Here is a 26060-nt window from a genome sequence, read left to right as displayed (position 1 = left end):
GTGTCTGCTCTCCCCCACTCCGGAGTCCGGAGGCGTTGCTGTGCCGGGTCGCCTTGGTTGTGTTTAGTTTTATAATTTCTCAATCCAAACTTCACTATTCACCTATAACATCAAATCTTTTACTTTATGTATAAAGTATTAAATATAGATAAATAAAAAAACTAATTGCATAGTTTTGATGTACACGACGAGACGAATCTTTTGAGTCTAGTTAGGTCATGGTAGGACAACAATTACCATAAATAAATGAAAAATGCTATAGTGTGCCACAGTGTCCGATGTGATCTTTTTTACCACTATTTTACAGATCTAAACACAGCCCTTGTAGCGAGTTTCCCTGCTCGCCGCCTGTCGATCCGCCAACTGCCCCCACACACACGCAACATCTGATGTTGTGACATCCGTATTCTTTTTTATTTCTGCGAAAGAAAAAAAATCTTAGTAGCCTAAGATAAACGAGCTATGAGTCGCCTTCGAAAATGAAACCGTTCTCGATCACCACCGAGTGAACAATCAAGCGTGCGCGCGTGCGTGACCCGTCCCGAGAGAGAGGGGGAGTGGAGGTCGGCTTTGCTTGGTCCGGCTTTCGTGCCCATGAGGTCGCCGGCAGATTTTTTTTTTGAAAGCACTTAGGAGCACTGGAGAATCATGTAAGAATTTAAGTGGGCACCCGCGATGACCGTGCGCTCAAACGCAGGTGGGTTGTCGAGAAATCTAGGATGGGCTTGGAAGGCTCACACACGCACACACGAGCTCCGCAACCCCTCTGAGGATTAAATCACCGGTGCGACACCCAGGATCGCCCCGACGGGGTTCGAACCTGGGCGGGGGGCCTGGCCACTGCCAGCGCCCACCAACCGAGCTAAAGCTCGTTCGCCCGGCAGTTCACGCAAGTCCAGGCGCGCGCGGCGTTGCGCAGAAGAGCCGAGCGGGGGCGACCATGGGGGGCGCGGCGCGGATCGTGGATGGGTACAGATACGGACATGCAGTCGTGCCATGGCGTGCTCCGCCCAATCCGGCCAAGATAAGGTGCGGCGCCCCCATGTTTCTCGCTCCGTGCCGCTCTCACTTTCAGCGCCGTGGGAGCCTGCCAAACCAAGAAACCAGAACGTACTGAATTCCAGTATTTGCATTCGCACGCAAACACCTTGCTTCCAATCCGTGCCAGCGGTATTTATACTGGTTTCCTTGTCAATTTCCTGGCCGGCCACAGGTCATTACATTACATCCACGCCAATCGTCATTGGTGGGTGATCATCTTCCCGGTTGCTAGGCATGAGTCAGCTGCAGCAGCCTGACAAGGGTGCGGTGCATGTGGGGACTGAGAGGTTGCAGCGCCTCGAGAACGAACATGCCTCATGGACATCGGTGCGCTTTGCATGGGGCCGGCCGGCCTATCCCCGTCTGCTTTTCGGTGATTATCTACTTGTTGAGTGGCGTGCGCGGCAGCTTTATTTTCTCTCTCTAATCACGAAAGCATCAAATCTTTTCAGTTCCTAGAAGAAAGGGAACTGCATCTTGTTGTCTTGTACTGGCGCCACCTCTTGATTCTATGATCACTTGTGATCAGTACCGCTACGCCCGGTTTTGCAAAGGATGCATACTGCTAGTGCTAGTGCAGACAAATAAGAGTGGAAATGGCGCAAATGGTTTGTGGACGATCTTATTTAAGAGTTTGTAAAAAGTCGTGAGCATTAGGTGTGGGTATGATCTATAGTCTACACAGACATTTAAATCCAAATTCTAGCTCGGTTGTGAGAATAAACAAACCAAGGATACAAGGTTTGGTTTTCTAAACAAATGAAGGATACAGAGTTTGGTTATCTCCCTGCAAATTTTACGAGTACCGAATTTGTAAAATTCTCAACTACTACTAGCAGTTCTTAGATGCACCTGGGATGGTGAAATGTCAATCAAGTCGCCGGATTTGGAGATAGTCCATCATCTCTCTCTCTCTCTCTCTCTCTCTCTCTCTCTCTCTCTCTCTCTCTCTCTCTCTCTCTCTCTCTCTCTCTCTCTCTCTCTCTCTCTCTCGAGAAGACAGGAGGGGAGATCCCCTACCGGATTTGGAGATGGTCCAGCATCAAGTTATGCATCTGAGGTGCAAACAGAACGAGATTTATCGAGTTCGCGATATCTGAGGGCGCATTTTGGAATTAAATGGTTCGTAATTGAAGTCTATACGAATTTTCCAACTATCCAGTGTGAAGAGTGCAAATCCTCTCTGGTGTCTAGTGTCTGGTCTTTGCAATGAGCGTCAAGAGTGCAAATCCAACTATCCAAGCTCTCTGGTCTTTGCAATTGCAACGAGTGCGAATAATCTTTTCTAAAAGCAGCATATGACATTCTGGTCTTTGCAAATCATCTGGACCCACTTACCAGTGATTGATGTATAGCATTAGGAGTGGACATGGAGCCTATAAAGGAGGAAAATGTTCGGTATCCACTGAGCATCAGAGCATGCCACTCAATGCATGCAGAGCTGCTCATCTCAGCTGCCACTGCTCACTCCCCGCCATTACTCGTATTCACTACCGCGGACAGCAGCTGCAGCTCTCACCTTCCTCTCTCTTCTTCTCTCTAGGCATCTCGTCTTCACTACTGTCTCGCACTTCACGCTGCAGCCCAGTGCCCACACACAGAGTAGCTGTACAAAGGGAGCTCGTGAGGGAGGGAGGAGAAAAGCCGGTGGAGTGAGAACAGAGCAGCTCGAAATGCTGTCATTTTCCCATTCGCCCATCGTCTCCTACCTCCTGTGGTGCCTTGTATTGCTGGCCTTGGCAAGCAGCAATGGCGTGGGTGCCACAGCGAAGCCGAAGGTTGTTGGGTCCGGCTACAAGCTGGTGTCCCTGGTTCAGCTGCCCAACGGGGGAGGCCTTGTGGGCTACCTGCAGGTGAAGCAGCGCACCTCCACCTATGGCCCTGACATCCCTCGCCTCAGGCTGTTTGTCAAGTAAGAACACGCTTCGCTCATCCAGCATCAAATCAGCGGTTCTTGTTCGTCGCATTTTTAATTTTATCGCACGGTGTTCTAGGAATCTAGCGTTCTTGTAGTGTCGAGGAGAATATCTGTCGTTGCAGTAATCGATGGCTCAATTGCCCCCCCGCGAAGAGATATTATGCTAGATTTCACGCCTACCAAATTAAAAGGGAATAAACCCAGCATTTCAAGATTGGGCTGCAATGCTGCTCCATTCTTTGCATCTTTTGTGTCCTTGTGATGCCATTTGACAACGAGTGAGTTTGGCTGGGTACACTATGGTTTCCAAGTATCATAAGACTTGCCATCATAATCTCAAAGAGTGTTCCCCTGATGAGTGATGTCATGTTCGAATGGTTTCCCAATCATGAATTCCAATTATTCTAAGGCCCTCATGTTCTAATGGCGCAACGCTGTGCAGGCACGAGACGAGGGAAAGGGTGCGCGTGCAGATCACCGACGCGGATAAGCCGAGGTGGGAGGTCCCCTACAACCTGCTCCCGAGGGAGCCAGCCCCACCCGTGACCGGCGGCAGGGTCACGGGCGCCCCCTTCACCGCCGCCGAGTACCCCGGCGAGGAGCTGGTCTTCACCTATGGCCGCGACCCGTTCTGGTTCGCCGTGCACCGCCGCTCCACCCGGCAGCCGCTGTTCAACACCAGCGCCGGCGCGCTGCTGTTCAAGGACCAGTACCTGGAGGTGTCCACGGCGCTGCCCAAGGACGCCGCGCTGTACGGGCTCGGCGAGAACACGCAGCCGGGGGGCATCCGGCTGCGGCCCAACGACCCCTACACCATCTACACCACGGACATCTCCGCCATCAACCTCAACACCGACCTCTACGGCTCGCACCCGGTGTACATGGACCTCCGGAGCCTGGCCGGCCGCGGCGTCGCGCACGCCGTGCTGCTGCTCAACAGCAACGGCATGGATGTGTTCTACAGGGGGACCTCGCTGACGTACAAGGTCATCGGAGGCCTTCTTGACTTCTACTTCTTCGCCGGGGCGACGCCGTTGGCCGTCGTGGATCAGTACACGTCCATGATCGGCCGTCCTGCACCCATGCCCTACTGGGCATTTGGTAAGGACCCCTTAGCTCAGAGTCAATTACTTTTTTTTGCTGTCCTTTACTTATTTTCAGATTAGGATGATGCCCATTTGATTAAGTTATGGTTAGCTAACTTCCAGATTGACTGTTATCATAAAGTTTTATCAGATGCCACATATGGATACTTAAATTGATGCTAGATTAGCTTGATACATTCGGCCGCTTATATTGTGGTTAGCTAAGTTCCAGATTGAGCAATAACATATAGTTTTATGAGATTCCATAAATGGATACTTAATTGTTGCCAGATAAGTTTGATACATCCAGTTGCTTATATTATGGTTCGCTAACTTTCAGATGTAGATCTTAGGGTACAGATGACAGTCTATTTGCTGGACAAGATGACATTGGACAGTGATTAGCGTGCCCGTAGTTCCCAATGGATGATTGCATCATGTGACCTCTTTGTAGAAAATAGAAAATCATGTAGTCTCTTTATTAATACACTATACTGCTCCCAGTGGCCACTTCATAGGCATCCAGTATGCCTTTCAGATTACCAGTATCGTAAATATCCCCTGAAAATACTTCCCTACCCTTGCAAATTACACAACCAAATCCAACCTGTTTATGTCTCAGCAAAATGCATGCGGAGGATATGCATGCGATGCGCAAATCTGCTAGCAGATGGGAGTAGCTTGTTCTTAAGAAGTTCAGGAACCTGAGAAAATGACCAGCCAGCAATTAGTTTTTTCCCCTATCCAGATCTATAGCTTTGAATTTCTTACAACGCATATCTTGTTATTGCTTTCACTGATTACTCTGATTTCAGTAGATGGAACTATGGCAGACGTGCATGTTCTTTGTTCCAAATAACATAGTCTGCACAAAATTATTAAATATTTTGCTACAAACATTCATTACTTCCAGCGTGACTAATGCTATGGATGAAACACGGTCACTCTGGCGCACACTAATTTAACTTTGGGTCTTTGGAGATAGAAGATGGTAGTTTGCTCTGTAGATCAGTTGTCGTTGGATTGTGACAAGCTTGCAATATGCCCTATACTCCAGTAGCTTAGTACTACACTAACAGTGATAAGCATGCATCATGTGAATTCGGACAAGGAGATAGAATACAGAAACTTTGTTCGCTTGTAATTGTAGCCTTGTACATCATAACAATAAAATATCTAGCATTCTGGATCTGCCTTGCTGAATCCTGGGAACTAGGAGCACTGGTATTGTCATGCCTTATGAATTGCAAGTAGATCTCTGTATCATCTGTCAAGTATACAACTTCTCAAACACAGCATTCTTTTACAAGATAGTGTGTCTCTAGTTTCGTCTCTCCAGTGAGGCCATTTTACCAATAAGGATAAGGTCTTTCATGTGCTCTGTACTGAACTACTGATCATGCCCAGTTCATGGAACATTTAGAAAAATATATGAACCCTGAGAAACTACTCACACTATAATTAATTTTGCCATTTCGGATGGTGCGTATGAATTTCCTGCCTATATGTTGACTAGATACTATCATCAATTTACTTGCTTTTTTTCTGCCAAAAAAATTAGTTGTTTTTTTCTCTCTGTAAAATAGCGTTTTAGTGCGAATGTGAATGTTCAGGTATGCACATCATGAACACTTTTGCTGTTGTCATCCCAATTCCAGACAATGCATTATTTCTATTTCCCTGTATCAATACTAGTTGCAGTCTCAAGAAAAGAAACTTGCTGTCTGCACACTGAAAAAGTCTACCTCTTCAAATTGCTGGCTGCCCTATTCCGTATGATCATAACTTCTTGTACTCTGAAATTCTTCAAGTTCCTGACTACTCCATGTGCTTGTCTTCAGGGTTCCACCAGTGCAGGTGGGGGTACAAGAACCTTTCTGTGGTTGAGGGTGTTGTGGAGGGCTACCGGAATGCTCAGATACCCCTCGACGTGATCTGGAATGATGACGATCACATGGATGCCGCCAAGGACTTCACACTGGACCCTGTCAACTACCCTCGGCCGAAGCTGCTAGCGTTCCTTGACAAGATCCACGCGCAGGGGATGAAGTACATTGTCCTTATCGACCCTGGCATCGCTGTGAACAACTCCTATGGTGTGTACCAGCGTGGCATGGCGCGGGACATCTTCATCAAGCTGGATGGGCAGCCATACCTTGCCCAGGTCTGGCCTGGCCCTGTCTACTTCCCGGACTTCCTCAACCCGAACGGCGTGTCATGGTGGATTGACGAGGTGCGGAGGTTTCATGACCTTGTCCCGGTGGATGGCCTCTGGATCGACATGAACGAGGCATCCAACTTCTGCACGGGCAAGTGCACAATCCCGAAGAAGCACCAGTGCCCTATTCCTGACTCGAAGACGCCGTGGGTGTGCTGCCTGGATTGCAAGAACCTCACGAACACCAGATGGGATGAGCCACCTTACAAGATCAATGCCTCGGGGCAGACCGCTCGGCTCGGCTTCAACACCATCGCGACAAGTGCCACTCACTACAATGGCATCCTGGAGTACAATGCCCACAGCCTGTACGGCTTCTCGCAGGCCATTGCCACGCACAAGGCCCTGCAAGGGCTGCAGGGGAAGAGGCCGTTCATCCTGACTCGCTCCACTTTCGTCGGGTCGGGCGCGTATGCCGCGCACTGGACCGGCGACAACAAGGGCACCTGGGAAAACCTCCGGTACTCCATCTCGACGATGCTCAACTTTGGCATCTTCGGCATGCCCATGGTTGGCTCTGACATCTGCGGCTTTTACCCGTCGCCGACGGAGGAGCTCTGCAACCGGTGGATCGAGCTCGGCGCCTTCTACCCGTTCTCCAGGGACCATGCCAACTTCGCGTCGCCGCGGCAGGAGCTCTACGTGTGGGAGTCCGTGGCCAAGTCGGCGCGGAACGCGCTGGGCATGCGGTACAAGCTGCTCCCGTACCTGTACACGCTCAACTACGAGGCGCACCTGACCGGCGCCCCCGTGGCGCGGCCGGTGTTCTTCTCCTTCCCCGACTTCACGCCGTGCTACGGGCTGAGCACGCAGTTCCTGCTCGGCGCGGGCGTCATGGTGTCCCCAGTCCTGGAGGAGGGCGCCACCTCGGTGCGGGCCCTGTTCCCGCCGGGCACCTGGTACAACTTGTTCGACACGACCAAGGTGGTGGTGTCCAAGGCCGGCGAGGCGCCGGTGAGGCTCGACGCTCCGCTGAACGAGATCAACGTGCACGTGTACCAGGGCACGGTGCTCCCGATGCAGCGCGGCGGGGTCATCTCCAGGGACGCCCGCGCGACGCCGTTCACGCTGGTGGTGGCGTTCCCGCTGGGCGCCGCGCAGGCGGACGCGGAGGGCGCCGTGTACGTGGACGACGACGAGCGGCCGGAGATGGCGCTCGCGGAGGGGCAGGCGACGTACGTGCGGTTCCACGCGAGCGTGCGCGGCAGGGCGGTCACGGTGCGGTCGGAGGCGCTGATGGGGAGCTACAGCCTGCGCGCGGGCCTGGTGATCGAGAAGCTCACGGTGCTGGGGCTGGAGGGGACCGGCAAGGACATCTCCATCGTGGTCGACGGCGCGGACGCCGACGCAGCAGCCGTCGCGACGTCGAGCCCTTACTTCGCGGCGGGTGGGGGCGCGAAGCTGCAAGGGGAGGAGGGAGAAGGCGTCGAGGACAGCCAGAGGAGCGTCGAGGTGGACGTCGGCGGGCTGGCGTTGCCGCTGGGGAAGAGCTTCACCGTGACCTGGAACATGCAGATCGAAGCCTAGGTCAAGTTCTGTTCTGCCCTGCTACATCATCCATCTCTCCATCTGCTTGCGTTCGCTTAAAGCGTCGATCCGTGTCTGATTAGATGGTAGATCCTGCCCGTGCTGCTCCGCAGCGAAGATTCTGGAAATTTGCGTGTCATCTGGTGGGTGCGCTGTGCAAGGAGCAGCGCACGCACTCGGTGACGCAGAGTTTCTGATTTTCTTCTGGATTTTAGCCTTCCTGGAATAAGAACCTTTAACGTCTGCATGATGTGATGAATGAACACTTGAGCAAATGAGATGCAACAATCTCGACTTACCGTAAAGGAATACTTCACTTTTCATGCGCCGCAAAAAATATGGCGTGATCCACTCTCTGCTAGTAGACAAACAGTCCATCAATCAGTTGATTTTTCTCTACCTCAAAGCAATGTCGAAACGTTACCTGTTAAAGCTTCAGGTACTACTTTATAGTGTTCGGTTCAGTCTGCCTTGTTAATTCTCAAATAATCAATAACTAAGTTATATAAGTATTTTTATATAAACAATTTTAACTATGAGATGTCTACACAGGATTCAAACAATTCCATTCTCCAGATGATAGCACAATTGGTAATCTTGATGAGAGCAATATCTTGAACACACCTTTTGGTATCCTAAGAATGGCTCCTTTTGTCTTCTGAACTTTCACCAAGTACAGAAAATAAGCTACATTCAGAATTTGCACTAACTACAGAAAATAAGCTACATTCAGACTTTGCACTATCTGTAAGGATGCTGTCATTGTCATCTATGCCGGATATGAATCTCAACTCAAGCACAATTGACACTGAATACAACGTATCGCCTTTGCAGAAAAATTCAGTAAGTATTTTTCAGGTAGTGACATTACGGTACAGAGCTCCAAAAATTCTTCTTGGAGCGAAACAGTATTCTACACCAGTTGATGTATGGTCTGTGGGCTGTTAGGAGGACACCACCTTCCTGCGGAAACATGGAGTTGAACATTTGCTAGAATATTAATAATTATAACATATTGGGAGGGATTCGGGAATTTGTTCTAGATGATGATACGAAAAAAATGGCTGGGTAGTCAAATTTTCAAAGTGTAACACGTTGCAAAGTTACAGAAAGCCAGACCAAGTAATCCTTATGGTAGAAGAATTTACCTTGAAGGCACACTGAAGCTTATCATGGCGACCGCTTTTGTTGGGGCCAGAGTAGCTGCCAAAATGGAAAGGAATAGATGCTTAGCACCAACTAACAGAACTTTAGATCACATGAGATAGAAGATATAGTGATTTATACTCTCTGATTTGATGTTTCAGACCAACAACTGAGAGCTCCTTGGTCCAATGAGCCAGAAGTTTCTTTGGAACAACAATGAGTACCCTCTTAATTAGGCGAGAATGAAACAATCCAGCCAGAAATGCAGAAACCTGCACAGCACAAACAAGGTCACATGCTTCCATTAGTGGATCCACAACTAAATGAACCAGTGGCAAAGGTTGAGAAACTGTCAACAAAATTCACAATATGAATGAAGCCAACTGGGAAATGAGTAGGTATGTATATAGCAAAAAATAGTTATATGCTTCTGTCTGAAGAGAACTGTTTTTAGCTCCCCAAGCCTTAATGGATTCAAATGGCATTGAACAAGAAAACACTAAAAGGATCAAGAAAAAAGTATAATCAGAAGAAGGGGAGATGAGCATGACGAACCTGCATGGTCTTGCCGGTGCCCGTGTCATCCCCTAGGATCCCTCTAGTTACCCTGCAGTGCAGAACCTAGAGCCATCGGAGGCCCTCACGATGATGATGGTAAAGCATCTCAAAAATGTTTCTTGGGAGGTTCTATGGTTTGAATGCTGAACTAGTTCCAGTTGGCTCCATTTGAAGTACTCCGTCTTCTCCCATCCACCACCCTCAGCATTGTCCTCTACATCTCTGGCGCAATGGTCATTTGGGTTCGCGGTGATATTGCACAGCAGGGGGGCGAGCTGCTCTTCTCTGGGTCTCGTGGTAGGGTTGGGCTCGTGGACGGACAGCGACTCGAGCCGACTAGTGAGATTGCCTATGTGGCTGCAGTATGAGAGCTTGGCCTTCCTGGCTTCTTCAGCGGGGGCTTCTGCAAGAAAGGGGGCAATGGAATTAGTGGATTATTGATTGATGATGGACGGGGTGACAGGAAGACTGGTGAGCGAGCAAGAAGGGTGTACAGTATCTGGAAGCGGATTGGGGTTCCGGTTAGGGTCTTGGCAGCTGCGGGTGAGGTGGAGGCGGCGGTCTTTGAGGACATTGGGCGCGGGGCAGTGGAAGGGTGGTGGCAATCGTCGGGGATGGCGATGGCTGGCTTGTCCAAAGCATCGATGAAGCCAAATAGTGGGGGGAGATGACGTGCGGTCCTGAAATTGTGAAGGGATTGGATTTACACAAGACAAGCACCAGTGTTTGGTATACAACATTTAGCTGATAGAGGGCACTTGCACTACACACACATAAGGTTGGGTTTGGACTTATGGAGTGTCGACAGAGGAGGATGAGCCATCGTCGTCAACCTCGATCACGAGCTCCTCATCGTCTAGTTCTAAAATCTGTCAATTCCACCTCTGCTCTATCTCCAGGATCCTGTCCAGGCGACGGTCAGGGGTGGGTGAGCCGTTACTGGAGGAAAAGGAGGGTGAGCCGCCGCCGTCATCATCAAACATCTGCATCCGCTACCTCTCCAGGATCTGCAACATGTTTCTCAACTTAATATAAAGCTTTTGGAAACGAGTCCATAACCCTCTGATTTAGCCCCTTTTATACACATGAGAATCCCTAGCCTCTGTATTCTAAAGGCATATCCTCATCATCTAGATGTTTCATCCCATTTGTGATAACCAAATATCTTCAATGCCTTTTTGATAGAGAAAAGGTTGGGTCACGATGGGCTTATTTGGCCTTGATCTCCACTAGATCAATGAGAAATGCTTGGTCCAATTGGCACCTATTTTTCGGAAGGCTGAGGTGTTATTGTCTTTCATAATCTTTTTTCATCTTCTGGAAGTTTGTGTTCAATCACATTCTTCAATTAATCGAATAAAAAAACATTATTTATTTGGCCTTGATCTCCACTAGATCAATGAGAAAATGCTTGGTCCAATTGGCACCTATTTTTCGGAAGGCCGAGGTGTTATTGTCTTTCATAATCTTTTTTCATCTTTCAGAAGTTTGTGTTCAATCACATTCTTCAATTAATCGAATAAAAACATTATTCAATTAATAGCCCATGCATGTCATATTCATTTTTATTATGCAGTGCACTCCAAAATACATATACCATAACGAGATTACGTCAGACACCAAGTGGCATTGTAGTATATGACTATGTTGTGAATTGGCATTAATATGAGTAGTAAAATAGTGGCATTGTAGTATATGACTATGTTGTGAATTGGCATTAATATGAGTAGAAAAATATGTGCATACGGTGTGGCAGCAATTGAATGTCGATATGCCATTGACTAGCTATATATATGGAATATGATGACGAAGGATAGCTAGGAGACCACAAATAACACCGGAGATGCCATATTTTTAATGAGTTCTGCTATACCTTCTTGGCCTTCTTACCAAGTGTGAACAAGTTGACCACCTTATAAGTTGGTTAGGGACCTTCTCAACTTTCAAGGTGGTTTAACCACTAATGTAACTACCACCATTTCTACGGATTTTGGAATTATCTGATTAATTGACTTAATAGGCCCTAGGCCCGAATTATCTGATTAATTGACTTAATAGGCCCTAGGCCCAATTGATCCAACATAAAGTATATGCGTTTCTCAACAGAATGAAGAATGATTGTGAGGCATATATTTTCATGAGATTTTTATTAAATTCATTCTTGTGAATTTTTCTCCAGGTAGCAGCCCTCTTGGATGCACCCTTTTTGTCTTTGTGTTTTCTGTTCAACTAACCGTTGATCAACTGAGCAGAGCCTCATGGAGTTATGGTGATGTCAGTTACTTGCATAAGTGGTTGCATTGCTTGTTGGAAACATGAAGACGGAGTTGATTGTACGAGCTCATTTCATAATATACCTACCAACGCCAATGAAGCCAGACAACAAATTATTGGTCTCCCTTCAAAAATAAAAAAATAAATCTTAAATCTTTTACGCTAGTTGGGAGGTTATTTGGTAATTTATTCGTTAAATAAAATGAAATACTACAAAAATCTGTACGTGGTTGCTTCTTTGCTGAGACGCTGACCCTACCCGGCAGAGCCGGCCATCGAGCTGGTCGAATTGAACCAGGTGGATGGTGTTGGCCTTGGCGAGAAAAAATGGAAAAAAAATTTGCATGAGGACGGGAAAATCTATCCTCAGACTGGTCTCGTTCACGCGTGAGTCTGTACTTCTGCGTGGCCTGCGTACCTTCTGCACATGGCCCCGCGCTCTCTTCCTCCACGGCTCTTCTTTTCCCATCTACCTTATCTCTCTCTTGTTCCCTCCTTTCTAAATGAAGTTTGTCTATTGAAAATATTTTATTTTTCCCGTATGAGCTACGTTTTGAGTACCGATTGTACCATTGTGTTCTAATTTGCCAACCAGGTCTAGATTCGAGTCCTTACCATGTATGCTTGTATTTTTTTTGGATTTACAAAAAGTATCAATGAAGCTAGTCTTCTAATGTACAACATACCTATTGATAGCAACACGTTCTCCGTGGTGAGCTTTTCAAGATCCCCCCGATCCCGCCTCTAGAATATCCTCAAATAGAAGTACAATTGTGTACACCTATTCATAGGGTGAGTGCGTGTATGTGAGTACATTCATCCCCACATTAACCAAACACGGAAAAGAAAAAGGCTCGTTAACAAAAAAAAAGAGATTATAAGATTAATTTGATCTAAGGTAAAAAAAAGTATAACTCTTTAATTTGATCGTAACAATACATGAAATCTATGTATTAGTAAATAATGCATTTCGCAGATACAAAATGGCACAAATTCTTCCACTAAATTGATATGAGACAAAGAAAGTGCATCTAACATATAAAATACAACAAAGTAAAAGAGGAGATTACACAGCTTCAGAGACAAATATTTACCAATAAATCAAGTTAAAAAAATGGAATTCCTAACAAGCACGTGGAGTAGAAGCTAGAAGCAACAGCCCAGCTGAAGTGACAGTCTGTAACATTTGGGTCTCAGCCTCCCAGTCCCATCGTCTTGTGCATACGGTGGGCACAGAGTGAATGAGTGATAAAAGTTGGACCGCAGAGGAGAGAGGATCGGATGGCCCGCAAAAGAGATTGAGCGGACAAAAAAATCGATTGGTGCAGGTAGCAGATTTTTACTCGAGACATGGTTAGGAATTCCGTAATAAATAGGTTAGAAATCTCACATAGGACCGATCACAACTCACATAGTAATTGTAACATAAACGAAACACTCGGGTGGGTATTTTTGTTGTTGTTTAATAATGGTTCATGGTCCAGTCAATTCGAGGCCCATATTGAACATACAAGCCCATTCATGCATCAAGAACCCTGTGCAGATGGAAGATATTGGCCCATTCATGTACCGCTTCGTTTATGTTACCATACAGCAGGTGTAAGCTAAGGCCAGCTCCAGCGGTGGACAAAATCGAATCGTGAGCGTGGAAAACCGAACCGAGCACACTAGACGATTCGACTTGAACGAAAACTAATTCATCATGGGCGGAGCAACCAGCAAAGGAGAAGCGAGGAGAAGGAACATTCTCAATTTCTGTTTGTTCCATTGGGTTCCACCAGTCGAATTCCACACCGGCAGTCCCGAACCGTGCATGCGTTCAATTTTCTTCCTCTCTAAAATCGATGCTGACACTGGAATTGCCCTTAGTGTTATACTATGATCTAAATTCATTGCACAAGAAAAAACCGACTACCGATGGAGCGAAGCGGAGACCCATTGTAGAAGGCCCACGCCAGGAACACCTGGGGGTGCGGGGGCGGTGCCCCCCACGGTCCGGTTCATATACCCTTTAGAGTTTTCTTTTTGTTGAGTTATTCCTCTTGTAAGCCGCTGTTAGGTGTTATAAACACAAATCCGATATAGTGAAGATTTGCTGGCTGGCGCCTGTGTTTTTTTTTCCACATTGGAAAGGTTTTCCATGTTAAATTTTCGTATCTCCTAGATTGATGTTGTTGTCCTTCGTCATTTATTCGCCGTCGCTTCTAATACTTAGGCACCAATGTGGAATACAAATACTCCACTTGGCAAGAGGATCCGACTTCAAGTTGAGCGCGCGGCGGCGTGAACTCTTGCTCAGAGCAGTGCACGCGTGGTAGTCGTGTTCCATCCATCCTACGAGGAGGTGCGGAGGAAACCGGCCCACCGCTCCATCTCCGGTGGTGCGGCCTGCGGCCTGCGGGAGAAGGATGGGCATGGGGTGGTGCTCCGTCACGTCGCGCTCAGCCTCGCGGCGGCCGGGCACGGCTCCCGCGACGGGGGCAGGCCAAATCGCGAGCCCTGCGTGCCACAGTCACCTTTCATGGCGTTCGAGGAGGCGCCGGCTGCTGCTGCGACCAACCTCGCCCACGAGGCGCTCCGCAGTCCGTACGGCCGGGTTACGCCGGCGCCGAGCGTTACCACCGGTCCCGGTGGCCGGAAGAGCAGGCCGCCCGATCCCTTTTCCGGCCACGCCGGTCTGTTTCGCCTAATCGCAAGCAAGCGCAGCGGCGTGCCAGTTTGGACGAGGAAATGATGCCACGCAACGGTCCACTCTGTATCCAAACCAGACTTTCACCAGTTCAATTCGTTCGAGCACAAGCGCAACCACGCAACACGCAGACGAGCCCCGGCTCGAGCGTGCCACCCCGCCACGGCGCACGGCCGCCGGCCGGCGAGAAGCGCGCCGAAAAGCCGCCGCCCTCGCCCCGGTGGGTGCCTCTCTCTGCGCGCGGGAACCGCGAAGACCCTTTCCCGCCGTTCTTCAAAAGGCTCGCGTGGGTCCGCGGCTGTCAGACCCCCCGTCCAGCCGTCCTTCCCGCCCGATACGACGTGAGACGAGAAGCTGCACCTGCAGTCTGCACGCACCAGCCGCTCCCGCTTCGCAAGCCTCCGCTCGGTCTCCGAGGCTGCTCCGCACAGCGCTGCGCGGCGTGGGCCCTTGACCTGACACGCCCATCCATCCGTCCGCTCGTGAAATCGAGCTGCGCCGGCCGCAGCAGCGCATGCGCACCACGGACGTCGCGTGCCTGCCTCCCCTGCGCCCGGCTGTCGTCCCGTGCGGCCCCCCCGTCCCGCCGATCGAGGACCGGACGCTGTCCCTGTCGGCGACGACCTGCCACGTTTTGCTTCGGGAGCGGTGCTGCCGCCTGTCGGACCCCAACTTTACAGCCTGTCTGCCTGCGGTGCCGTAGCGTAGCAGGGGTACGTGCTCCTCCTTTTAACTTGTACCGTGCCTTGGAGTTGGAGATGCGCCCGCCGTGGATCCACAACTTTTTTACCGGGTGGACCGGGTGAAAAGGTCGCACATTTTTTTTTAAAAAAAGGAAAAGATCACGCACAGTTGGAGTACGGGACGGTGGAGGTGACATGGGGGCCTGGCCGACGTGCAGCTCTGACGTTTTTCGATCTTGGCAGCAGGCAGCAGTGCGTCGCGTCCGGATTTGCTTCTCACCTCACATCAAGCGGGGGCCGACTGGTCACCGCTCCGTGCAATCAAGAGCCTCGAACCGATCTCGAGCGAGCCAGCGGCGCGGCGCAGAGCCCCGCACTGTACCCCGGTTGGCGCCGCAGCGCCGCGTGGTCCTCGCAGCGCGTCGTCCCGTCCCGTCCCCTCCCCATCACAGTCCGGCGGTTGCAGTCGCTGTCAGCGTAGCCCAGCCGAACCAAGGCAAGCATCCCTCCAGTGCCGTGCCGGCCACAGTCGCGGTCCAGGTGACCAGCCGCGCCGCCAGCATCCAGGCCTTGCCGACTAGCGCCACCCCAACGTTTCGTGCTACGACCAAATCCCCGCCCACCCCGTCACGTGACCGGGATCCGGGGTCCACGGCCACCCGACAAACAGTTTGGCGCGCGCGCGCCCGACCGTGCCTACCGGCAGCGTCTGTTGCGGTGTTGCCGCCGCGCTGGAACGCCCGTGGCCCGGTCCGCCCGTCCGCGTCCAACAGTCTCGCGCCACCCCGGCGGCAGGCGCGGATCGCCGTGGACCGCGCGCCCTCTCGCCGCTCGCCGTTGCGGCGGCGGGCCCATCCGCTGCGCGACAAAATTCCTTCTATCGCTTCCCCCGGCCTGTCTGCCTGCCTTCCATCCGCCGGGGAACAGCGCGCGCGGCAGCCGGCCGGCTCGCCGTGGACCACACCACCCGTCGCTCTCAGAAGGCACGTACTGGTGGGCGCCGGGATTTCCTTTTCGGTGCCGGACGGCCGCAGCGCGCGGCGGCAGCGCCGTCTGCTGGCGACTGGCGTTGCGCGCGGGCGGGCACGGTGCGCCGGACGGGGGCGTCGCGCTCGTACCACCACGGCACTACCACCACCCCTGCCGACACTCCAGATTCGCCGTCGGCGTCGTGCGGCAGGCGATCTTTCAGCTCTGGGCGCGCGACGGCCGGGCGGCACGGGGATATGGCCATACGGGGGGGCCTCGGGATGCTGACCGGCCTGCGCTCCCCGTCGTTCGGAACCTCAGCTTCGAGTGGGCCTCCTAGCTCCTTTTTCTTTGAAAACCCCTTCTTGTTTATCCTCCCTGCGCTTATCTTATCGGATGGAGCGTGATTCCCCGTCGTTTTACACGACTTGCCCTCGTGCTCGAAAGGGAGGCCCGACGCGACGCCGACGAAATCGACTTGTGTTTTGCGTAGGGCTTTCTCCTGGAACGATGGTTTCTGGTAGACTTTCTCCGGCAGCAACAGCCCTCCTACGACCGCCGGAGCGAGGGGATGAGAATTAGCTGGAAAAGCCGCGCAATCTCCGCCGGAAACACTCCGATCCAGCAGCGATCCCGGCTGCCAATGATTCGCAACAGCTCAGACAGGAACCGAACAAACGACCGGATCGGCGATGGGATCCCACCGGAGCGCACCCCCACAGGCCACAGCTCGAGCTGCCGCTGCCAGTCTGGTACTACAGGTAAAGTGCGTCTTGTTTAATGCGGGTCAAAGGATCGCCGGACCATGAGGTGGCGTGATTGGATTGCGCATGCGAGTGCGGCCGGCCGCCCGGAGATGGGGAGGAGGCGGCCAGGCAAGACACCGACCGGCAGCGGCCGCCGGGGCCAGCATGCGAGCCAGACATCCATGATGCGGACCGGCGTGCGCGGCCCCGGCGAAACGGACACGGAGTGATTAGATGCGCCGGCGGCGGTGGCGCCGGCCCGCATGGCGCCATGCGCCACGGCCGGCCGCCGCTCCTCCCGTGCCGGCGCGGCACGTCCGCCGGTTTAATTCCCGGCCGGGGGTTAGAGCAAGGCTAATAAACCGCGCCCACTGCGGGCGAGATAAAAACCAGCGTGGATAGCATTCAATGCAGCACAGTGCTAGAAAGCGACGTGCGGCCAATGAAAACGAGCACCGCTGCGGAACAGTGCCATTTCGCCCGAGTCAATCGGCGTCTGGCGATGCACTCGCTCCCCTCTCTCTCCTACCTTCTCCGTCCACCACGTCGGCATTTCGCTCGCTCCACGCCGCCTATTATACTTGCTCTTATGGTGCTAGCACTAGCTGTAGCAGCCACGAAGAGTTTGGGGCTGGAGAGCATCGCTCTGTGCGGTCGCAACTTGCTACTCCTAACTGTGGCGAACACTGACCAGGCACTGCCGTAATGGTAGCTCCCTGCTCACCCGGCGCGTGCCAGGGCCCAGGACGCGGCGAGCGCGACACGGGCGCGGCGTGCCCCACTGACACCCCCCCGGCAGTGTACGGTGGCTTGTCACGTCACGACGTGCCCGGACAGCTGCCGCCCGGGCGTGACCGATCGAGCCGAGCCTGCGCGCGTTCAGGACGGAACGGACAAGCAACAGCAACAGGCAGCCGCTGTACCACACTGCGCCGCAGCACGTCAATCGGTGGAGAATCCGAGGCGATCGGTGGCCGTACGGGGCGGAGGTCGCGGCTGGTGGACGCCTTCTCGTACGCGCACGCGTGCCGCGAACAGCGCCTCGCGGCGTGGCTGCTACGCCGTGCCGCCCGCGGCGCCGACCGCGCGCCGGGGTTCCGGCCGGCCACCGTGCTGGGAGCTTACCGGCGACGAGGGCGCGGTACCGGTGCGGGAAGATGCGTGCGAGTACGACCCGAACGGCCACTGCTGCTTGGACCCGTTACGTACGTGCGCGCTCGCTCGCTCGGTCGTCCCGTCCCGTGCTGAGCGCGCACAGGTCGTGGTGCTGGATGGCAGGGATCAGGAAGGAGCTAAGGAGACGAGGGTTACTGACAGGTTAGGCCCAGGATTAATGAAACCCACAGTGCAACAGCGCAGAAAGTGTGTGGTGAGCGTTTTACGACACTGCCGGGCTGGTGCAGAAATTTGGTGGATCCATGTGGCGACTGGCGGCACGCTTCGACAAGCAGGCAGAGAAACGAAACGACCGTCAGAGACGGACCAGAAAAGTTCCTTCGCGAAATTAGCTGCGGAGAATTGACAAATAAGGGGTGTTTAGTTAGCGAAAATTTTTGGATCAAAGTTCACATCGATTGTTTGATCAGATGTCGAAAGGGTTTTTCGGACACTAATTAAAAAACTAATTTCAGAACTCACTTGGAAACCACGAGACGAATCTTTTGAGGCCTTTGACCGCGTCATTAGCACATGTGAGTTACTATAGCATTTATGGCTAATCATGCACTAATTAGGCTTAAAAGATTCGTCTCGTCATGTACATCCAAACTGTGTAATTAGTTTTGTTATTTAATTACATTTAGTGTTTCATACATGTGTTTAAAGGGGGAGGTGAAAATTTTTGGGAACTAAACGGCCCCTTTTAACTGAGGGTGTGTTTAGTTCGCGAAAAATTTGCGAAAAAATTGTTGTAGCACGTTTCGGTTTTATTTAGCAATTATTGTCTAACCATGGAGTAATTAGTCTCAAAAGATTCATCTCGTTATTTACAACCAAACTGTACAATTATTTATATTTTTAATTATATTTAATACTCAATTCATATATCGTAAGATTCGATGTGATATACGTCAGTAAAAAATTTTGGAAACTTTTCGCATAACTAAACACATGAAAGTGGAGGGAGGTCCCGCCGCCATTGTTTGGCCCCATTGTTTAAGGGACAACTAGTTGCCAGCACCTGGAATTGCAAGCAAAGAACAAACTGATTTGGAACTTTTCCCAATAATTAAAGAGAATTTGGTGATCAGCAGTTATAAACATTGCTTGAAGGTTTCGTCTTCAAATTTGTATCCATCTCAGTGTTGGTTTAAGGTTTTAAGGTCATCATGTTCATAGAAAAGTCCCTCGCTTCACCTCACCGTAACAAATTACGCCTGAAGGTTTTCGTGATCAAAACGTGCCCGTCATGAAATCACATTATTTTTTTGATAGTAGTCATGAAATCGCATTAAGCATTGAGGGGTCATAAAAGGGAAATCAAGGTGATCAAAGACCAAGGAAGAACTGATGGGATATTTTTATACTGGGCGCGAAAGCAACTCGCTGATGGGAACTCGAGTAGCGGGAATAGGGGCACCGCTCCAAGTATCTGGGCAGTTGCAAATTCCACCGATACCCCTGTCAAGGCCTGCTAGAACATGGGCATTTCGGGCTCCAATGAGTTTGATCGCAAGCAAAGCTTTCAAGTTCACCGCGAAATGCCATCCCTAACCACGAGCTGCGAAAAATTCGATCCGCTTCGGAACTCGATCAATGGAGCAACGAAGAGCACTTCGGATTCCATGCCTGAACGTCTGAACCTTGCATAGCTTACACAATTAGTCTCCTAGCTACCTCGCCTACAAATTTCCTCCGCCGCCGCCATACCTGCGTTCCTGTACCGGAACACCACCCCGGCCGGAGCAAGAGGAGCAGAAGCAGCGGGCGCCAGCTCCGGCGGCGTCCCTGTCCTTGCGCCCAGGTTTTCACCAAATGCTCCAGATGTCGTGGTCGAACGCGGCCACCTCGGCGTCGCCGGCGCGGCCGCCGGCGCACCGGAAGTCCTCCTCGACGAACGGGAACCACCCGAGCAGCTTCTCCTCGTCGACGCCCCACGTCCACCACGCCGCCGCGTCGAGCCCGGCGTCGAGGTCCCAGTCCACGGGGCGCGAGCCCTCCCCGGCGGCGGCGCACGCGTCCGGCACGGTCTGCGCTGACTCCGGCCCGGGCGACGGCGCGGCCGAAGCGGCACTAGCGGCATTAGCGGCGGCGGCGGCAGCCGCGGCGCGCGCCGCCGCCGCGGAGGGTTTCTTGGCGGCGGCGCCCGCCTTGGGCTGCCGCGGCTGCTTGGCCCGGCGCTGCGGCTTGGTGGGGTTGCAGTTGCCGGCGCTCGCGGCGGCGCCCGCGTCCTGCGGGTCCTCGATCTTGGGCTGCTGCGCTCTGGTCCGCTTCATGGCTGGGCCGGCTGCTGCTCTGCTTCGCGGAGTCTGTGACCTCCGGACTCGGGTGGAGGCTGCGAGGGAGTGAGAGTGGGGGAGGTTCGAGCCGTTTGGGCGCGCGCCCTTTTGTAGGAGGCGGCGGCCCGGCCGGGTGGGGGCTCCGGCTCCCGCCTCGGACCCGGGACGGGCGGGGTGCGGCGCGGCGCAAAAGTGGGCTGGGTGGCTCGGGACCAGGGCTTTTCCTAACCGACCGTTTGGACCCAATCGGCGCCCACCGGTTCCGATTTATCGTTCCGGTTTGACCGGTTATCGGTATAAACCGGTCAAATTCAAATTTGAATTCAAAAAACTCAGTTCAATTGGTTCGTACCGGTATACCAGCCGGTTAGACCGGTTTGAATTCAAATCCAAATTTAAAATTGCATGTGTAACCGGTATACCGGCCGGTTTGATCGGTTTACCAAGTGGGCCTTAATGGACCGTCTCATTTTTTCATTTTCTTTTTTGTTGTAAATTTAAATGCCCGAAAAGTATGTTAAACGAATGAATTTTTGAAAAAAAATTGACACTATTAGATTCGTCGCATCTTGAAGTATTTTTAGAAATTTTTTGAAAATTTTCCATTTTTTTAAATTCAAATTTAAATTTTGAACTCGGACCGGTTTGGTACCGGCCCAAACCAAAATCTGACCGGACCGGTTTGACCGGGATGGGTTCCCAACGCTTAGGGGAACCCTGCTCGTGACAGCCCAGCCCCAGTGGGTCGCGCCCGCCGCCGCGCCGCAGAAAGTTTTGCGCGACCAGTTCGCGCCCACCTCGTCCCGGCGGCGGGTTTCATGTGCAGCTCACCTCGGGTGGCCGACTGGCCGAGCTCCCAGTCGTGACGGGACCTGTTGTGGACGGACGCGACCGGGCACCCCACAACTCGCTGGCAAGCGTCGCAGTTTGCTGAGCCCGGCCGGTCAACCTTGCGATCGGGCGATTTTTATCCATTCGCCATAGCGCACCATGTTCGTATAGGCAGCAGTTAAAAGGAGTTCATGTATGGTCAGTTCGGTGCGTCGCGCTCGCGGCAGCAGTAGACGAGACCTCACCACCACACGGCTGGTGGAGCACGCAGAAAGACCGGGGCGTCACGGTTCGGCCGCGCAGGGACGGCGGCCAGCTACTAGTGGTACGGCCGGTAGCTCACGGCATGTGCACGCAGCCGACGGCCGGCGCGGCGCGTGGAACATGGGGCCGGCCGCGCCCGGGCGGGCGGGCGGCGCTGGATCCCGAGCTTCCCCCCGATCACGTGGAGACGCCGGCGACTTGGGGAAGGTTGCGGGGGCGTGGGGGGTCGCGTGCGGCGCGCCCGCGCCGATCGCGACGCCGACATCGTCAACCGCTCCGCTCAGCAGCGACGCGCATCCATCACACGGGCTTGTGCACTGGTCTCCGCACGCGCATCCATCACACGGGCAGTGCGTCCTCGGTGGCAGCGGGAGAGATCCTCTGCAATTTTAAGTCTTTTTGTACGGGTATAAATACCATCGCCGTACGTGTACGAGCGGAGAGGAAGCCCGTCGTCGGCGCGGAAAGCGGTTAGGGCGGGCCGACAGGGCGTGGTCATATGTCGGCAACCCCCCCCCCCCCCCCCCCCCCCCGCGGTTGATTGCGAGAGGCCGAGAACCGGAAGTGGCCGTGGCAGTATTCTAGGGGCAATTGCAGGCGGCGCACGGCACAGTGCCCCCCCAGAATCTCGGCCTGCCTGCCGCTCTGGCAGGCGGGGGCGGCGAGGAAGATTTGGGTGCGGGCAGTTGGGTCCGGTCTGCCGGCCGCTACCCGCCCCGCGAGCCCCTGTCGGCCGGGGTCGCCGCCGCGGCGGCGCGGCGAGACAGGTCCGCGTCGGCTTTCCTGCTCAGGGTTAACCGAACCGTCGGTAACCGGTCCGGTTTGACCGGTTACCGGTCAAACCGGTCCGGTTCCGATTTGGGCCGGTACCAAACCGGCACAAATTCAAAATTTGAATTTGAATTTCAAAAAATGAAAAATTCCCAAAAAAATCCTAAAAATACTTCAAGGTGCAACGAATCTAATGGTGTCAGATTTTCTCAAAAATTCGTTCGTTTAACATACTTTTCGGGCATTTAAAGTTAAAATAAAAAAGAAAAGGAAAAAAATGAGACGGCCCATTAAGGCCCACTTGGTAAACCGGTCAAACCGGCCGGTAAACCGGTCTAACCGGCCGGTAAACACATGCGATTTTAAATTTGGATTTGAATTCAAACCGGTCGGTAAACCGGTCAAACCGACCGGTAAACCGATCGAACCGGTCAGTATACCGGTACAAACCGGTTGAATTGAGTTTTTGAATTTAAATTTGAATTTGACCGGTTTCTACCAGTAACCGGTGCAACCGGTCCGGTAAACCGGAACCGGAGCCCGCCGGTTACCGGAGACCGGTCGGTTAGGTCAACCCTGGTCGTGCTTGGCCACGCCGCGGTGTCCGCCACAAAGGCTGGTGCCGGGGTCGCAGCTCTGGTAGCGGGAGCGGAGGATCCCCGGCGCGACTGACGCTGACGGCGCTCGTCTCTGCGCGTCGCGATCCCTCCCCGTTCCGGGCGGTGGTGGTGGTGCCGGAGGGCAACTTGAGGGGATCGGGCCAGCCGGGCCACGTGCGGCGGCGATCCCGGCGCATTGGTTCCTGGTCGCCGCGAAATTAAACTGGGCACCGACGTCGAGTTGCGGGTCGAGGAAGCGGCGGAAGCAGGGCCACGAACTGGGACCGCCGCGCGCTCGTGCCGCGGCGGCGCACGGTGGGTGCCGACCGCACGAACGGCTGGCTGACCAGTAGAGAGAGGGAGGTTGGGGGGAGCTCTGGGTTTGGGCCAGTCGCTCACATACGAGGCGCAGCCCACACTTCTCGGATTAGGTTAAACTAAGGCCCATAAGCACATGGCCCTGATCATGTTTATGGGCGTCATCCGGTGGGCCTCTGCGCGTGAACCATGGGCCTCGAGAACTTTGGTTTTCCCTTCTCGTTCCCGAAGAGAAACGACACGTATGGGCGCCCAGGGTTTCAGGGAAGGAGTGATCGCGTACACAAATTGAAACCAGCATCGTATACTCGTAAGGTTGCACGAGGTAGTGGGCGGTCTTCTTCTACAGGAGCGCAGGATCTGCCGTCCTCAGTTCTACAAGTGCCGAAGAAGAAATAAAAATACAGGAGCGCAGGATCAAACCCATCGATGCCGATAGATGGGCACGCCGGCCGGCATGATCCACGCAAAACACGCCCACATCCCAGCACAAAAGCAAAAAAAAAAAGGCAAAGGCGCGCGCTCGCCTCTCATCATATGCTCCGCCACGCACGCGCGGCACGCTTTGGTGTCCCTGTCACGCCGTCTGATTTGCATGGACTCGTCGCGCCCCGGGGGGGGGGGGGGGGGGGGTGCGGGCGGGCGGGTTGTCGTGTGGTCGCCCCGACGATTCCCGCCCCCGGCCGCTTTTCCTCCTCGCAACTTGTTGCTTGGATTGGTTCGAGCTGCAGGCGTGTCACCACTCACGAGCGACTGCCGTGGTTTGTTCGGCGCTTCGGTGATGAAGGGGCAGCGAGCGGCACGCGGGCAAGGTGGGTGTGGAGCAGGACGGGTTTGGTTTGGTTTGGTCCGCCAGCTCCTCCCAATTAACTCCCCGTTCTCAACTTGTTTTTCTTTTCTTTTTTTTCGGAAGGAACTGGTACGATCAAATCAAACTCGTCTTTCTCGATGGGGTCGCTTCGCGACGCCACGGCACTTGTTTTCTCTGAAGGAGCCAGTAGACCGTGTGGATGCTTTTCATTGCAGCATCCGGAGTCAGGTCACGCCACTAGGTCAGGCCGGTACATACGGTGCCGGTCCCGCAAGGGGCGGGCGACGCACTGCAGCACGCTGATGCTTTTCCAGTCGTCGGAGTGGAGACTTGTAGCCGTTGTCAGAGTGATGGTCCGAGCTCTATAGGCTCCGGGTGGTGCTAGCGCCGCGTCGATTGACGCTGCTGACGAAACACTGCCCGATTCGCAGCTACCTGCTCCGAAGATATCGCCGGCGTCGATCAGCACACGGCGCGTCTAATGTGTGCTGCGGTCGACGCTCGCTCGCAGCGGGTCGTGTAGGTCAAGTTGCTAATGGCCAGCGATTCAAACTAAATCTGCACCAAATTATTTTTATTGAACATGTCGACATGAACCACTCCAAATCATCTCTGTAGCATGTGAAAACCAAACCACACCACTCCATTAAAGGTACAGTGAGATGTGGAGACCCGCAATTACTATTTTTAATTGCTACGTGCTACTGATGGGTAAGATGATGAGCACGACTAGTTAAGCAAGTAGAAGGATGTGCACAGCAGCCACTCAACGCTAGTGTCCCAAACTCAATCAAATCGTTTCTCTTGTAAAACCGAGCAGACCGAATTGATTACTAGAGAAACTATTTTTCACCAAATTGAAGTCGGCTCAATACAAAATTCAAACCGCTGCAACCTGTTTCGACCCACAAACGATCAGTAGCTTGACGTGTAGGTGTAGCTCTCGCCACCATGCAGATAAGTTTCCCGGTGGAGAACAAGACTGGGAAAGGCGCAAGGCGTGCCTTATCTTCTTTTTTTTTGTTCGCAAGTAGCGTACGCGCTAGATTTCACTGTCGCTGGAGTCGCCACGATCAGATCCGTGCCGCACTCGGACGGGGCAATGTGTGCGTGTGTAACAGCCAGGACCCATGAACGCATTATTTTTCTCCTTTGTAATTTCGCGACGAAAAGGATCAGAGCCCGCGACGAAAAGAATCTCTGCGCTCGCTTTTTGAGAAAAAAAATAAAAAGGAAAAAGGCGACGAACACATTATTTTTCCCCCTTTACAATTTCGCCGTCCCTGTCACGGTGGCCGGAAATCAACACGTATAGCTACGGGGCAATTGGGCGAGAACAAAGCAGCTCCCCTCTCCTCCCTCTCCCTAGCTAGAAAAGCAAGGCGATATCAAAGGAAGAAAAGCTAGAAAAGCAAGGCCGAGGTGGGGTGCTAAAAAAAAAAGCAACGATCCAGGGCCAGTTTTCGCGAGCATCGCACGGGAACAAAGCGCGACACCGTGCGCTGCCGCGGCGGCATCTTTTCGTTTCGACGAAGCCCCGGGGCATCTGCCGCCTCCTTTCCATGGCTGCCTTCCTCGTCGTGATCCGGAGCAGCATGGAAGTAAGCAGCAGACGATGCAGAACCAGCGTGAGAGAAGCACGGCCACCGACAGTGACGTGGGTAAAAGGCAGGGGGCAGCGGCGTGATTCTCCTCCGGAGCCCAAGCTTTGTTCTAGACGAGAGCTTTACCTAACCTAGGAGCATCAGAGACGCTGATGGGAAAATCAAAGGAAACTGGACTGGCAATGGCCCCCTTTTTCCTATGTGCTGCTGTGTTCTGCCGGCAAGTTCAGATGAAACTGCGAGGGGGGACTAGCTCCATCCAGGTCTTTGCACTTTCTGGGGTAGTTTCCAAATCAAAGCTGATTAAATAAAGGTAAAAGGGATGCCATGTTGAGACTGGGAGACAAAAGTGGCAAAAAATTCAGGTCCATGCTTCTGGAACTAGAGTTGGCCGAGCTTTCTATCTTGTAAAGATTCCTATTGGATGGACAACGAAGGGCACCATTACCAGCAATTCGTACCCACTATGGATTGCTTCAGGAAGCTGGGCTTCAGTGGTTCACATAATAAACAGATAAAGAAGATATTGTCTTGTTGATTCAGCGATATGGTACGAGTGTCTAGTGCTGGT

General features: G+C 52.8%; 3 protein-coding genes across 3 annotated transcripts; 1 reads left to right on the top strand and 2 right to left on the bottom strand.

Moving 5' to 3' along the window:
• Positions 1-2438: 2438 nt before the first annotated feature.
• Positions 2439-8094, top strand: LOC120706109 (alpha-xylosidase 1-like). Its single transcript, XM_039990682.1, has 3 exons — positions 2439-2953; positions 3402-4060; positions 5886-8094. Exons 1-3 carry the CDS (start codon positions 2475-2477, stop codon positions 7787-7789), a joined length of 3042 nt encoding a protein of 1013 aa, XP_039846616.1. The 5' UTR covers positions 2439-2474; the 3' UTR covers positions 7790-8094.
• Positions 8095-8340: 246 nt separating this feature from the next.
• On the bottom strand, positions 8341-10548 carry LOC120710482 (protein CHROMATIN REMODELING 24-like). Its single transcript, XM_039996159.1, has 4 exons — positions 9491-10548; positions 9077-9207; positions 8938-8992; positions 8341-8752 (listed from the first exon to the last, which is right to left on the bottom strand). The coding sequence occupies exons 1-4, from the start codon at positions 9494-9496 to the stop codon at positions 8657-8659; spliced, it is 288 nt and encodes a 95-aa protein (XP_039852093.1). The 5' UTR covers positions 9497-10548; the 3' UTR covers positions 8341-8656.
• An 8803-nt stretch (positions 10549-19351) lies between these two features.
• Positions 19352-20446, bottom strand: LOC120706108 (homeobox protein Hox-A13-like). Its single transcript, XM_039990681.1, has one exon. It carries the CDS (start codon positions 20286-20288, stop codon positions 19821-19823), a length of 468 nt encoding a protein of 155 aa, XP_039846615.1. The 5' UTR covers positions 20289-20446; the 3' UTR covers positions 19352-19820.
• Between the last annotated feature and the right edge of the window lie 5614 nt (positions 20447-26060).

The sequence above is a fragment of the Panicum virgatum genome, chromosome 5K (genome assembly GCF_016808335.1).
Source record: "Panicum virgatum strain AP13 chromosome 5K, P.virgatum_v5, whole genome shotgun sequence".
NCBI classification, from domain to species: Eukaryota; Viridiplantae; Streptophyta; class Magnoliopsida; order Poales; family Poaceae; genus Panicum; species Panicum virgatum.
The sequence above is the reverse complement of the archived record's forward strand: the minus strand, read 5'-3'. Positions and strand labels throughout refer to the sequence as shown.